The sequence below is a fragment of the Elephas maximus genome, chromosome 25 (assembly GCF_024166365.1).
Source record: "Elephas maximus indicus isolate mEleMax1 chromosome 25, mEleMax1 primary haplotype, whole genome shotgun sequence".
Lineage (NCBI taxonomy): Eukaryota > Metazoa > Chordata > Mammalia > Proboscidea > Elephantidae > Elephas > Elephas maximus.
Window position 1 is genome coordinate 5,226,297 of NC_064843.1, and position 15,072 is coordinate 5,241,368.

Below are 15,072 nucleotides of genomic sequence, written 5' to 3' on the forward strand. Positions count from 1 at the left end.
TCATGCTCATTGCTGAGGATTAAGGGTGCTCTGTGTACCTCCACAGGGGCAGGAGCCTGGAAGCTCACATCTGGCCTCCCCACTTGGCCCAGCTTCCTCTCCCTTTGCCAATTGTGCTGTGTGTCCTTTTGACGTAATAAGTTACGGCCATGAGGACAACTCTTTGCTGGGTCCTGTGAGTCCTCCTGGCAAACCATCAAACCTGGGGGTGCTCCTGGGGTGTGGTACTCCTGCCAACACGTGCAGAAGCTCACACCTCCTCACATCCTCTCCTGGGGGTAACCCCTTCCTCTTGGGTTCAGATCGATCTAAATTGTTGGCACTGATTCTCTTAGGGTCGACTTTCCTCTTCTGCTCCAGAAACCTGTCCCATGGTGGGACCAGCACCTTCCCAGGGTGTCTCCTGCTGACAGCACCCTCCCCTCTGTAGCTCCCTTTCTGGGCTCTGTCACACTGCACCCTGCCCAGCAGCCTCCCAGAGGCCTGAGGACCCAGCTGGGAGGGACCTGCACCACCTGCCATGAGCTGGTCGCTCAGCAGTGCCCCCCATAACCTCCCACCTCCCCTGCTGGGGGCCACCGCATACTCACGGGGTCCACTGCTCCTCTGACACGTAGCAGAACAGGAGGCGGCGTACGTGGTAGGGCAGCCAGCACACGACAAAGGCAATGACCACCGCACCTGGGAAATGGAAGGAGGCTTGGTGGGCTGCGGGGCTATCTGGGGGGGCCCAGCAGGGTACAGGGCTCTGCTAGGGAGCTCAGTGGGCTGCAAGACTCTGCTGGGGGGAGGGGCTCAGCGTGGCTGGAGGGGCTCTGCTGAGGGGGCCTTGGGGTGTCTCTAGGCTGGTCCCTCAGGTGACTTAAGAAGGCAGCGTCTCAAACCTCTCGGTCATTTTGGATTTTAATATTGGGCACACTGTCCTGCAATGGTTAAAGACTGCTATGAGTTGAATTGTGTCCCCCCAAAAGATGTTGAAGTCCTAACCCTAGTACCCATGCATGTGACCTTATTTGGGGAAACAGTGTTTTCCTTTTGTTATCAGTTTTAAGGAGGTGGTACCAGAGTAGAGTGAGTCCTAGTCCTGGTCCTTTGAGTGGTGTCTTGTCAAAGAGAAGGACAGACAGGGAGACAGCCACACACACATGGGGATCCTTTTACAAACCAAGGAAAGCCAAGAAGTGCCTGGGGCTACAGAAACTGAGGGAGATGAGGAAGCATCTTCCTCTGGAGCCTTCAGCTAGAGCATGGCCCTGCCGACAGCCTGAATTTCGACTCGTCAGCATCCACCACTGTGAGACAATAAACCTCCATGTTTTAAAGCCACCCACTTTGTGGTAACTTGTTACAGCAGACCTAGGAGACCAAGACAAAGCCCAAGCCTCACTTCTGAGCAGGGGTTTGGTCAGGGTCTGGTCTCGGCAAGGCAGTTCCCCTCTCTGAGCCTCAGTTTCTTCATCTCTAAAATGGAGATGTAGCATATTTTGCCCATTCCAAAGAAAGGTGATCCAACATAATGCAGAAATTATCAGACGATATCATTAATATCACACGAGTAAAATTTTGCTGAAGATAACTCAAAAGTGGCTGCAGCAGTACATCGACAGGGAACTGCCGGAAATTCAAGGCAGATTCGGAAGAGGATGTGGAAACAGGAATACCACTGCTGATGTCAGATGGATCATGGCTGAAAGCAGAGAATACCAAAAAGATGTTTACCTGTGTTTTATTGACTATGCAAAGGCATTCTACTGTGTGGATCATAACAAATTATGGTTAATATTGCAAAGAATGAGAATTCTAGAACACTTAATTGTGCTCATGCAAAACCTGTACATAGACCAAGACGCAGTCATTCTAACAGGACAAGGGACACCGTGTGGTTTAAAATCAGGAAAGGTGTGTCAGGGTTGTATCCTTTCACCATACCTATTCAATCCGTATGCTGAGCAAATAATCAAAGAAGCTGAACTATATGAAGGAGAATGTGGCATCAGGGTTGGAGGAAGGCTCCTTAACTGCCTTCGATATGCAGGTGACATAACCTTGCTTGCTGAAAGTGCAGAGGACTTGAAGTGCCTACTGACGAAGATGAAAGACCACAGCCTTCAGTATGGATTACGCCTCAACATAAAGAAAACAAAAATCCTCACATTTGGACCAATAAACAACATTATGACAAATGGAGAAAAGACTGAAGTTGTCAAAGATTTCATTTTACTTGGACCCACAACCAAGGTCCATGGAAGCAGTAGTGAAGAAATCAAAAGATGCATTGCATTGAGCAAATCTGCTGCAAAAGACCTCTTTAAAGTGTTAAAAAGTAAAGGTGACACTTTGAGGACTAAAGTGTGTGTTTTCAATTGCCTCATATGCATGCGAAAGCTGGACAATGAATAAGGAGGACTGAAGAAGCATTGATGCTTTTGAATTACGGTGTTAGCAAAGAATATTGAATATACCATGGACTGCCAGAAGAACAAACAAATGTGTCTTGGAAGAAGTACAGCCAGAATGTTCCTTAGAAGTGAGGACGGCAAGACTTCATCTCACATACTTTGGACATGTTGTCAGGAGGGCCCAGTCCCTGGAGAAGGACATCATGCTTGGTAAAGCAGAGGGTCAGCAGAAAAGAGGAAGACCCTCAATGAGATGAATTGTTACAGGGGCTACAACAATGTGCTCAAGCATAGCAACAATTATGAGGATGGAGCAGGACCAGGCAGTGATTCGTTCTGTTATATGTGGGGTCGCTATGAGTTGGAACTGACTCGACAGCACCTCACAACGATAGCAGCACCCCTTGGAGGCTCGCTGTGCAGGTGCAGAGAGATGGTTCCTAGAACTGCCCTGCTCCAAACCTGACAGGCAGAACCTTCCGGCAGAGGTGAGCAGTGAATGATATCACCCCCACTGGCTTCCAGGCCTTGGTTGGAAATCCGGGGCCACTGCTGTGCTCTGGGCGCCAGTCCACCGTGGAGGGGCCAGTGCCGGGCGGTGATGGGTGCGTGGCCAGGCTGCTGTTGCTCTGGGAGTCTATTTGCCCGGGCGCAGCCCTGGCCTCACTCAGGGTCCATCGTGGTTTACACATGGTGGTGGGGCTGCTGTGCCATCCCCAGGCAGATAATCACCATCCCAGAGACTCTGCCTTGGGAGTACGGGGAGGACCAAGGAGAGGCCCTGAGCTTTGGGGCCCCCATGTTTTGGTTTATGCAGGGCCAAGTGGTGACCAAAGAGAGGCCCTGGGTTTTGGGGTCCCCACATTTCAGTTTATATGGGGACACAGCTGGTTGGCTGCATCAGTGGTTTTGGGCCTGCGTTCAGAGACCCCATTTTCCTTGCCCAGTGTGCCCTTTGAAGGCACCCTGTTTGCTGTTTCCTCGCTGGCCATCTTCTCCTGGCTAGAAGGGGGACCCTGGGCCATGTGGCCAGCACCCAGCATGCAACAGGGCCTCATGCTCCAGCCGCCCAGCTTCCTGGGAACAGAGTCGGGACCCTCAGAGCTCATGAGCGCTCCTGAAGACCTGAGCATGTCCCAGGGTGGGCCCCTCCCCAGCTTCTCTAGTGGCTGTTCTGGAAGAATCCCTGGGGCCGGTATTGAGCTAGACCCCGATGAGCAGGCTGGCCAGGTTCAGCAAATAACGATAACGGATGCCCAGCAGACTGAACTTCAGACGAACCAAGTCTGCAGTATTTGGGACCTACCTCTACTAAAAACCATCTGTCGTTTGTCTGAAATTTGGCCCTGTAGCTCATCTGGCCACCTGGAGGCTGAGGCACCGCCTGAGTCAGGGCGAGGAGGCCAGGCTTGACCTTGGGTCTGAGCTGTGTCCCAGCTGATCAGGTGGAGGGAGGAGCTCGCGTGGAGCCCAGTTGGGTCTCCAATGGGTAACTAATCTTTAACTCGGAGTGAAACAGGGCCAGAAGGTCAGCCAGCCCTGGGCCTGCCACCCCCTGGCTCCCCTGCCCACTCTGGTGATGAGGGTGACAAGGGCAGCGATGGCCTCTGTGCTCACAGCTCCGGTGGGAGGAGGCATCTGGGGCTGGTTTCTGCTCCTTCCATGGCCATCCCTGCCACAGGGTTTATGATGATTGTTCTTTCCTTTATAAAACATGAGCACAGATTCTGGGTTACTCTGGCAGTGAACAGCACCACTCTGAGTCAAGTGACTCACCAGCTTCCCTGAGTCAGAGAGCGCTGCCAAGGGCAGCACTGGTGGTGATGGGCCTGCTGGCACTCTTGGCCACGGTGCACTCCAGGCTTTCCGAGTATTTGCTGTCAAGGATATTCTGAGGTACTTCTTGGAAGCTGCAGGTGTCACACTAATAAAACCGGTCCTCATGCCATATCCCCCAAACAGACATTCACCCCACAGTAGGAGGCAAGTGTGAGATCAGAAAGCTTGCAGAAGACGAGGGATTCCTGCAGCGGTGACCTGCAGCTGGGGACTGCTAACCAGGCGGCACAGAGCATGAGGGATGCCTGCCTGCTGGAAACCAAGCAGCTGCATGTGCTGTGATGGCGCAGAGGCGTGAGGACAAAGGGGAGGGAGTCCACTCTTGAGGGGTTTGGTCAGAAAATGGTGCTCTGGATCCCCACCCACCTGTCTGTCCCAGGATTAGCCCATGGCTGGAATGAAAATCCAGCTCACGTTAAATACAAAGTAAAATACATGATTTTCATCATAGTTGATGTTTTTCAGATGCGTTCCTTCACTCAACAGTCAGGGGAGTTGTCCTAGTGCTGACAGTCCGCAGACGAGCTCTCACCCCACCACGCACTGAAATGATAGTTTGGATATACTGCACTAAATAAAACACACCATTATGCTTCTTTCTACTTTTGACAAGTGGTTTCTAGAACATTCCACAATGACCCACGTGTCTCACATTACACTGTACTGGATGGCGCTGTGCTAGACCCAGAACCAGAGGCAAGTAGTCATTCCCGTTGCGCAGGGCTCCAGGCCATCTGCCTGAGGGTGGCGATCAGGAGGGCTGCTGGGGCCAGCAGAAGGCACAGTCCAGTGCTCTGTGGGGTTCCACCTCAGCTGCCATCTTGTGGGGCTGGCTGGCATGCAGGGTTGCCCTTAGGAGTTGGGGGCAGCAGGGTGTCTAGGGAACGAGCTTCCCTCACCAATGCCCACCTCTCTGAGCATGGCCAGACCCAGGGACACACGGGCCAGAATACCAAAGCCCTCACAAGACATAAGCTCCCCCCTGCTCTCCTGTGACAGGGTGGACTTGGGGCCTTTGGGGGTTCATTCCTCAAGACTCCCTATTAGATTTGCAGAGCCTTGGGGGGGGGGGTGGTCACATTCCGGGCCTCATCTGTTGACACCTCACACCTGATTTAGTTGCCAGGGTGGACCTGGCACTCACGTAGTCCAAAAGCTCCTCGGGTGAAGGCTGGGAGCATCAAGCCAGCCCCTCTGCAGGGTGATGCACTCGGCCACATGGATCTGGCCAAACCCTGGAAGGAGCCCTGGAATTCAGGTCAGGAGTGGGAAGGAGGAGGCGGAAGGCACCTGAGTCATCCACTGATGAATGAATGAATAAATGGATGGATGAAGGAAGAAAAAACGAATGAATGGATGGATGGATGAAGGGCAAAAAGAATGAATGGATGATTTGATGGATGGATGGAAAAATGAGTGGATGGATGAATAAATGGATGGATGAATGAAAGAAGAAAAACGAATGAATGGGTGGATGGATGAAGGAAGAAACAACAAATAGAAGTGGATGATTTTAATGGATGGATGGATGGAAAAATGAATGGGTGGATGGATGATGGGTTGGTGGTTGAGTGGGTGGGTGGATGGATGGATAAAGCTGAAAAGCAGCACCACGGCCCTGATTGAAGCAAGCACTCCTGAGTCTTGGCATTAATGTGCTTTGTCCCCATGTCTTTGAAGCTCTCCCTCTGGTGACCTTGGGCTGTTGCCCACCCCTAGCAGGACCCAGAAGTTACGTACGTAAGACCCGGGCGCCATGCCTCAGGGCCTGCACCCTGCCAGGCTCGATGGACATGGTGAACGTGGTTTGCTGGCCCCCGATGGTGCAGACCTGGTCCTGCTCGGCTGCCTGGCGCACCATGACAGTCAGCTTGTTGACGATGATGGTGTTCAGAATCGAGATGACCACCATAGGGAACACGAAAGAGACGAAGGTGTTGACCTGTAGGAGAAAGGGTGGCTGTCAGACCTCCTGCTGAGCCAGTCTGGGCTCCTACAAGGGAGATGTCACCCTCTGAATCAGTCCTGGGCACCCGGCATGCTGGCTGGGGCTCAGGGTCTGGGTGCGGGGGTGCTCAATCAATGCGAACATAGGCTGTGGGGAAGAACCAGAGGCTCAAAGCCCCAGGTCTGGCACAGCACACCTGCAAATCCTGCCCTGAGTGCGTGGCTGCTCCCCCTGAGCTCTCTCGAAAAGAAGGGCTGAGCCCAGGACCTTCCACTCTGCATGCCAGGGGTTCAAATGTCGATACTAAAGGCAGAGCCTGCCTCCTGCTGCATGGCAACTGCCTCTCGGAGCACAGAAAGGTGGGAGCTACTCCCCCCACAACACTACCTCTAACCTAATTGCTAACCCAGTCTGTATTGGGGAAACTGAGTCTCAGGGAGGCCAAGGGTTGTGTCCAAAGTCACTTTGCTTGTAAGTGGCTGGACCAGACCTTGAACCCTGGCCTGAGTCTGAGTTTGGCTCCTTGGATGTACCAGGCTGAGAATAGCCTTTGCAGGCACCTGCTTGGCCAGGGGGAGCTGTGGCCTTGTTGGGGAGGGTGGCTGGCTGGCTCCCCACGACAGGAGCGAGACCTCCTCAGTGGGCAGGTGAGCAGTGGGCAGCTCCTGGGCTGAGGGAGAGCTGTCCCCCCAACCCGAGCTGCCCCCACTGGCCTCCGCCCCAGGCAGCGGTGACAGTGGAGGGGCTCACAGCCACCTGGAGCAGCTCCTCTCTTAAACACACTCTCCTGCCTACAATGTTTTGACGTTTCTGGCTTCCAAGCACTTGCAGTGTGCAATCTCAAGATTGGGGATGAAGGCTACTGCTAAGCTGTTCTTAGGCTCATTTTGAATTCTCAGATGCAAAGAGGCTTTTGGTTGTTTGCAGAAACTGTCTGCCCCGGCTCTGTGGCTTGGTAGCGGTGGCAGTGCATTTACTAGGAGTCTGTGGGGGACCCACAATTGGGGTTCCCTGGGCTGGGCCCCAGCCACCATCCCCTACGTCTCCATACCTGGGTCTGCCCTGGGCTCTCGAGCAGAACTATGGATTCTGTGGGTGAGGTTTCATCTTGGCACGATGGTCACAATTGTCCCAGTGAGGACGACCCAGAGGCAGCCCAGCAGACACAAACAGGTGCTCTCACACGCTGGGTCCTGCGTCTCTCTACTCGTCAGTCTGCAGCCACTCCCTGAAGCAGATAGTAGTGCCCCCTTTTACAGATGGTGAAACTGAGGCATAGGGACTGTGCAACCTGTCCCGAGCCCCGCAGAGGCTCACACACATCACGGCATGGCAGGGGCCCAGAGGATTGGGGATCCCTCGGACAGTGGGCAGTGGCCACAGAGAACCAGGGCAGTGCTGGAGGGCGCTGCGGCCAGAGGTTTCTGGAGCCGTGAGGCAGGTGGGCTCTCTCCCTGGGGTTCCAGGCGTCCGTCTGTCTGTCCGTCTGACCATGCTTGCCTCCTTTCGGGGCACTGGCCGGAGCTGTGCCTCTGAAGGCCTTGCCTGTGGCAACGACAGCTCTGACGGAGGGAAGTCCCAGCCTCAGAATCTGCTCAGGAGAACTCGGTGGCCTTTGGGAGGCGGCTGCAGCCTGTGCTCACCTTCAGGTCCCATTACAGCTTGGCTAAACAGACACTGGGTTGAACACATGGAGAAGGGTTGGTTCCACCCCTGGGGGGACAGCTGGTCCTACATCGGCCTGCCTCAGTGCCAACTGCTCTGTCCAGCCTCCAGGAACCTACCCCGGGGGAGGCTCTGTCCAGGCTCCTGAGTGGCTTGGGACCTGGGGGCCTGCACTTCACCCTCTGTTCATCTTGGCTGCTCTGTGTTTGGGGTCCACCTGCTGCAGGACCACAGAGTGCTGTCATGGCTGAGCCAGGTCAGGAGACCCTCTCCACTCTTGGGAAGGCTTTGGAGTCCTGGGAAGGTCTTGGGGTCCCGGAAAGGCCTTGGGGTCCCAGGAAGGCCTTGGGGTCCTGGGGGCTGACAGGCCCAGCCTCAGGAAACAAAACCATTTCCCATGAGTCACGGCAGACAGTGTAATTTAAACATAGTGAATGTATCCAACACAGATTTAAAATACCACACCTCTCTTCAGCACAGGCAGCAAAAACAGCTACTTCTGGGGGCCTGGCGGGGGTGGCCAGCAGCTATCGAGTCTGGCCTGAGGCCCCCCAGTTGCTCCCCACTGGCCTGGCCTTCTGAGCCCCAGGCTGGGCTCTAGAGGGAGGGGTGCTGGGGCTGGTGGGGCCATGGCCTAGTGACCTGAGTGGTGGGACCAGGGCCTAGAGACCTGAGGGGCAGGGCCTAGTGACCTAAGGGGTGGGGTCAGGGGCTAGTAACCTAAGGGGCAGGGCCAGGGCCTAGTGACCTAAGGGGCAGGGCCAGGGCCTAGTGACCTGAGGGGTGGGGCCAGGGCCTAGTGACCTGAGGGGAAGGGCCAGGGCCTGGTGACCTGAAGGGTGGGGCCAGGGCCTAGTGACCTGAGGGACAGGACCTAGTGACCTGAGGGGCAGGGTAAGGGCTTAGTGACCTGAAGGGTGGGGCCTAGTGACCTGAGTGGTGGGACCAGGGCCTAGAGACCTGAGGGGCAGGGCCTAGTGACCTAAGGGGTGGGGTCAGGGGCTAGTAACCTAAGGGGCAGGGCCAGGGCCTGGTGACCTGAAGGGTGGGGCCAGGGCCTGGTGACCTGAAGGGTGGAGCCAGGGCCTAGTGACCTGAGGGGCAGGGCCAGGGCCTGGTGACCTGAGGGGTGGGGCCAGGGCATAGTGACCTGAGGGGCGGGGCCAGGGCCTGAACTGTTAGTCTCTGCTGCCCTTGGGCAGGAGCCTGGGAGCCAGCCTTCCTGCCTGCTGACCCTCCCCTGCGTCCCTCTACCTGGCCTGGAGGTCCCGGCTGCCCCCTGGCTCCTGGATCACCACCTCGGCCACGCAGGCCACACGCTGACCTCAGACCTCTGCACCTTTGCCCGGCTGTACCCTTGGAAGGTGCTGCTGTTTCTGCAACACTCCCTCAGGGGGCCCCTCCGCATGTGCTGAGCATCACATCCTGAGAGGTCCCTGGCCACCCTGTCGTTTCTGTCAGAGCACCTACTTTGGCTGGTTCTTTCCGGTGTTTATTTCTTGTTCACTGTTCACCAAGTACTCAGCTGCTGAGGGCAGGTCCATGCCCACCGTGGTGATCTCAGTGTCCTGGGTGTCCAGCACACAGAGTGCTCAGTACACACTGGGGGACCCCCCGATCATGATTGCGAGCTCCCCGAAAGGGCCTGGATCCTTTCTTCCTGCCTGGCTCGAGCTGGGCCTGGGGTGGTGGCAGGGCTGGTCAACCACCTGCCAATGACCTGGGCCCAGTCTGTGTCCAACACGGCCCCCACACCCCTGCACCTGCCGCCTGCGCCCAGAACAGGGCCAGCCGTGCCATCCAGGCCCAGATACCCTGAGGCACGATTCCTCACTGTGGGGGCAGCTCTGAGCCTCACCCACGCCCACCCAGCAGGGTGTCCTAGAAGCCCTTCCTCCTTGAGCCGGGGGCTGGGGTGGGCCCTGTGCTCACCCTCCCAGAATGCTCACTGGCTGCTGGTTGCTGTCGTGTTAATCTTCCATCCACAAACTCCAGAGTCATGAGGACATACTGGGGGGCAGGGTGCTGAGTGAGGGATTGGGGTGCCCCACCCTGGAGCCAGCTAGGTGGCTCTGGGCAGCTGCCCCGGCTGCCGGCTCAGAGGCTGGTCTAACGGTGGGAAGCTGTCACTGATTGAATTGCGTCCCTCAAAAATACATGTATCAACTTGGCTAGGCCATGATTTCCAGGACTGTGTGATTGTCCACCATTTTGTCATCTGATGTGATTTTCTGCAATTTTCCAATGTGTTGTAAATCCTAACACTATGACGTTAATGAGATGGATTAGCAGCAGTTATATTGATGAGATCCACAAGATTAGATAGCATCTTAAACCAATCTCTTTTGAGATACAAGAGAAGCGAGCAGAGAGACATGGGGACGTCATACCACCAGGAAAGCAGCACCTGGAGCAGAGTGCATCTTTTGGACCCAAGTTGCCTGCACAGAGAAGCTCCTAGACCAAGGGAAGATTGATGACAAGGACCTTCCTCCAGAACAGACACAGAGAGCCTTCCCCTGGAACCGTCGCCCTGAATTTGGACTTGTAGCCTACTAGGCTGTGAGAGAATAAATTTCTCTTTGTTAAACCACCCACCTGTGGTATTTCTGTTATAGCCACACTAGATAACCAAGACAGGATTGCAGGATTGTGGGGGGTCTAGGCATCTGAGCTGAGGGCCCTGGCCAAAGATGTGCAGTCCACCAGTCCGGGGAGGCCTCCCCAGGGCATCCCCCGCTCCCCCAGCTTGTTCCTCCACTCTCGGGGAGGACTGTGAACTTGCAGCCCTGCACCTGAGCTAAGAACTCTGCCTACAGGCAGGGCCCCGGGGAGTTTCAGGGCACTCAGGGGTCCCTGCTTGTCCACTTGCTCACCATGTGACCCAGAGCAGGTCCAGATCCACCTCCCAGTTTCAGCTTTCTCATTCCAAGATGAAGATAACATGATGCTTAGCTCAGTGTCTACAGCAAACAGTTTGTGCTTGACTACCAACCTAAAGGTTGGAGGTTCAAACCCAGCCAGTGGCTCCACAGAAGAAAGGCCTGGCAATCTGTTCCCATAAAGATTACAGCCTAGAAAACCCTATGGGGCAGCTCTGATGTCACATGGGGTCTCCATGAGTTGTAACTGACTCAATGTCCACTGGTTTTGTTTTGTTTTTTCCTATGTTGCTGTTGTTGTTAGGTGCCGTTGAGTCAGTTCCGACTCATAGTGACCCTATGTACAATGGAACGAAACACTGCCCAGTCCTTCACCATTCTCACAGTCATTGCTATGCTTGAGCCCATTGTTGCAGGCAGTGTGTCAACCCATCTCGTTGAGGGTCTTCCTCCTTTTTGCTGACCCTCCACTTTACTAAGCATGATGTCCTTCTCCAGGGACTGATCCCTCCTGATAACATGTCCAAAGTATGTGAGATGCAGCCTCACCATCCTTGCTTCTAAGGAGCATTCTGGCTACATGTACTTCTTCCAAGACAGATTTGTTCATTCTTTTGGCAGTCCGTGGTGTATTCAATATTCTTCGCCAACACCATAATTCAAAGGCATCAATTCTTCTTCGGTCTTCCTTATTCATGGTCCAGCTTTTGCTTGCATGTGAGGCAACTGCAAACACCATGGCTTGGGTCAGGCGCACCTTAGTCTTCAAAGGTGACATCTTTGCTTTTTAACACTGTTATTTTCTATAGCAGGGTACATACTCAGCAGTTGCCAGGATTAATTTTGGGGGGCAGTTAAGAGGCAAAGAGAACAGGTTGTGGGGGGCAGGTCTCAGCCTGGGAAGCTGGAGGGGTGGCTCTGGGGCTGTAGCGGGAGATAGGACTGAGATAAGACGGGGCCTGGGCTCTGCTCTCCAGGCACTGGCAATTTGGGGGCAGGAAGGAGGTAGAGTGAGAGATTTTAAACCAATGAAGAAAGGACGAGGCTAGGAGCAGCTGCGTGAAGGGTCTGCCTGGAGGGGGCGCGGAGCTGAGTGATGGAGAGAACTGTTGGGGGCCCCAGGAAGGGGGATTCCCTCCTCACTGGGGGCGTCTCCATCCCTCATGAGGCTGGGGGCTTCCAGCAGGGAAGGGCAGAGGTCGGAGGGAGGCGGACGGAATGCTGGGAGAGGTCCCAGGAACCTGCTGGCCCCACATGGGAGCGGACAGTCGGCTCTCCACCCCTGAACCTGCAGTCAGCCCCATGAGACTCACCATTACCTTCTCTCCTCATTAAATGCTCAGAGCTCCTGTCCCCCTCCATCCACTTTCTTCTGAAGAACAGCCACTTGTTTTGCAAAAGAAAAAAAAAAAAAAAAACCAAAAAAAGCAAACCCGTTGCTGTGGAGTAGCTTGCGACTTGTAGTGACCCTATAGGACAGTGTAGAACTGCCCTATAGGGTTGTTCCCAAGGCTGTAAATCTTTACAGAGAAGACTGTCACATCTTTCTCCTGTGGAGGAGCTGGTGGGTTCGAACTATGGACCCTTAGGTTTGCAGCTGAGCTCTTTAACCACTGCGCCACCAGGGCCCTGCTTGTTTTGTACCTGCAGCCTTTTTCTCGACAATCCCACTGTGCTTAGATAAACAGACAGCCCCTGGACTTGGACGTCTTCACAGCTCAGCAGCCTAGTTGCCTGAGTGGGAAGGTATGAAATGCTGCTCAGTATGTTTGCAAACCTTGTGTTTCCAATGGCAGCTGGAGAGGCAAGGTGGAGAAAATGTTTCTGCTCCAAGTCCTCTCCAATCCTTCAGAGACCGCTCCCCCCTCCATGGCCTGGCAGGGGACCACGCCCCAGAGCAGACGACCAGTCCCTCACCAGGCTCAGGCTCAGGGCTGACCTTCTTTTAACTCCCCCTACCAGACGTGGCTGCTAACCAAAAGGTCGGCAGTTCGAATCCAACAGCCACTCCTTGGAAACCCTATGGGGCAGCTCTACTCTGTCCTACAGGTTCACTTGAGTCGGAACGACTTGATGGCACCTAACAACAACAACTGGGAGACAGACGCCAGACAGGACAGAAACTCCTCAATCCCAGTTGATGCTGAAATGGAGCAAACTTGAGGTTTCCCTCAATCCCCTGCCTCCCTTCTCTGTGAGGCCAGGGTTGCAATGCCATTAATTCCATGAGGGCTGTATGTCACTGTGATTCAGTGCAGCCTGGCTTCTGGCTTGGAAAAGTAGGAATTCGGGAAGACTTCAATGACTGCCATCCACCCCATGGGGCACTCAGCCACCCTCATGAGCACAAATCTGGGGGGCCCAAGATGAGGACTGAGCAGCAGAGGAAGGCTGGGTATAGTGCTTGCCATTGGGCCTGATGGTCAGGGGACAGCAGTGCATCCTCACTGGGGGTGTCTCCACCCAGGATAGCACCGGAGAGATACCCAACCAACAGGCCAAGGTGGGTTTGCAGGCGAGAGGGCTGAGTACCTGGGGGAGTCTCAGAGCATGTCCTTTTTTTATTGTAAAAATATTGATAACACAATGTTTTCCACTTCAGTGACAGTCATGAGCAGTGACATCACTCATGTTGTGCAGCTGTTGCCAAACCTCCCTTCTCCACAAACAGAAACTCAAAGCTTCCCAGACAATGGCTTCCCTCCCCCTCTCAGTGTAGGTTCTCTTGAATTTCGAGCCACGAGAAGGAACTGCTGCACAGAAGGCCAAGTTGGACTAACAAGAGCTGCTGGGTTGCTTGTCCAGAGTGTGCCCTTGCCCCTCGTGGGGAGACCCAGACCACAAACACCACCTCACCATCCTGGAGCTGGGGCATTACTCAAGGAGGAAGGGTGCTGGACATTGGGGGTCTGTTCCCCTCATTTCAAAGTGGGGCCCTGGGGCTGTGTCTTCCAGGGCCGACAGCCCCCGGCTCTCAGGCGTGAAGTCATTCGGGGCACCTTGGCCAGCTCCCATCCACTGGGAGGATGTCATGGGGAAGTCGGACTGTGGAAAAGGAGACAGAAATGGCAGCAGCCCAGGGGAGGCCAGCCCCAGAGGACACTTGAGATGTTGGGGTTCTTTTGCAAGTGAGTGTTTGGGAAGACAGGACGGGACTCAGCTGTAAGGAAATCAGCAGGTTGAGCCTGTCCTAGAAGGCTCCAGTGGTGGCCAGCCTCAGGATGCGTACTGTCCTTCTGTCCCCACTCCTTGCCCTTGGCCATCCCTCATCAGGGGTCTCGTGAGCAGGTGGCATGTGCTCTAATCCTGCTGCTGGGGTCAGAAATCAAAGGTGTGGGGGTTGCTACCCTGTAGGGGCAAATGGGATCCACAGCAGACAACAGTCCAGAAAGCAAAGGGATCAAAGTGACAACATGCTGCTGTGTGGGTCAGCACTGACCAGAGGGCTGGCCACATGGCCCGGGCCCTCGCACCTCCCTGATCTGTTAGTGCAGACCAAGCTTCTGAGTGTGTGCTCCTGAGTGTGTGCTGAGTGTGTGCTCCTGGGCGTGTGCTCCTGGGCGTCTGCTCCATTGAGGAGCCACATGGCCCAGAGCCTTGCACCTCCCTGGGGAACTGTCCTTTTCTGAGCTGCCCCCCATTTTGTGGGGCAGACTGACTCCCAGAGGAAAGGGACCTCGTAAGGACCAGAGGATAGGAAGGGGTATTTAACCAGAAGGGGTATGTAAGCCATCTTTCATGTCTGAAAGGCCAACACAGGGAGGAGGGATTAGATAAGCCATGTGGAGCTTCAGGCTTGGCCACTTCCAGCAACAGCATACTCAACCCTTCACAAAGCAGTCCATCACTAGAGAGCTCTGGTATGTAGATTTCGGCTCAATACAAAAAATAGTATTTTGAATCCCTCCAATTTCCTAGTTGATATGCCTTGTTCCTTAGAAGCAAGGATGGTGAGACTTTGGACACATCATCAGGAAAGACCAGTCACTGGAGAAGGACATCATGGTTGGTAAAGTAGAGGGTCAGTGAGAATGAGGGAAACCCTCAATGAGATGGATTGACACAATGGCCATAACAATGGACTCAAACATACCAAGATCATGAAGATGGTGCAGGACCAAGGAACATTTCCTTCTGTTATACATAAGGTCACCATGAGTCAGAGCTGACTGGACAGCAACTAACATCAACAGTTGATACTACATTCTATAGCTAACCATTACAGGGTTTTCCATGAGCTGACACCATGCTCAGTACTTTACATGTATCATCTCATTGAATAATGCCAAATTTATGAGGTAGAAACAATGGTTTCCCTCACTTCATAGATGAGAAAACC

At 54.4% G+C, this 15,072-nt stretch overlaps 1 protein-coding gene across 1 annotated transcript in view; it reads right to left on the minus strand.

Annotated features, from left to right (window-relative positions):
• NTSR1 (neurotensin receptor 1) overlaps positions 1-15,072 on the minus strand; it is a 57,231-nt gene that overhangs the window by 1,337 nt on the left and 40,822 nt on the right. Inside the window, exons 2-3 of the mRNA XM_049869129.1 lie at positions 5,979-6,180; positions 591-681 (exon numbers count right to left, since the gene is read on the minus strand). Coding sequence (XP_049725086.1) covers positions 591-681; positions 5,979-6,180 — 293 coding nt within the window. The remainder of the gene's footprint in view (positions 1-590; positions 682-5,978; positions 6,181-15,072) is intronic.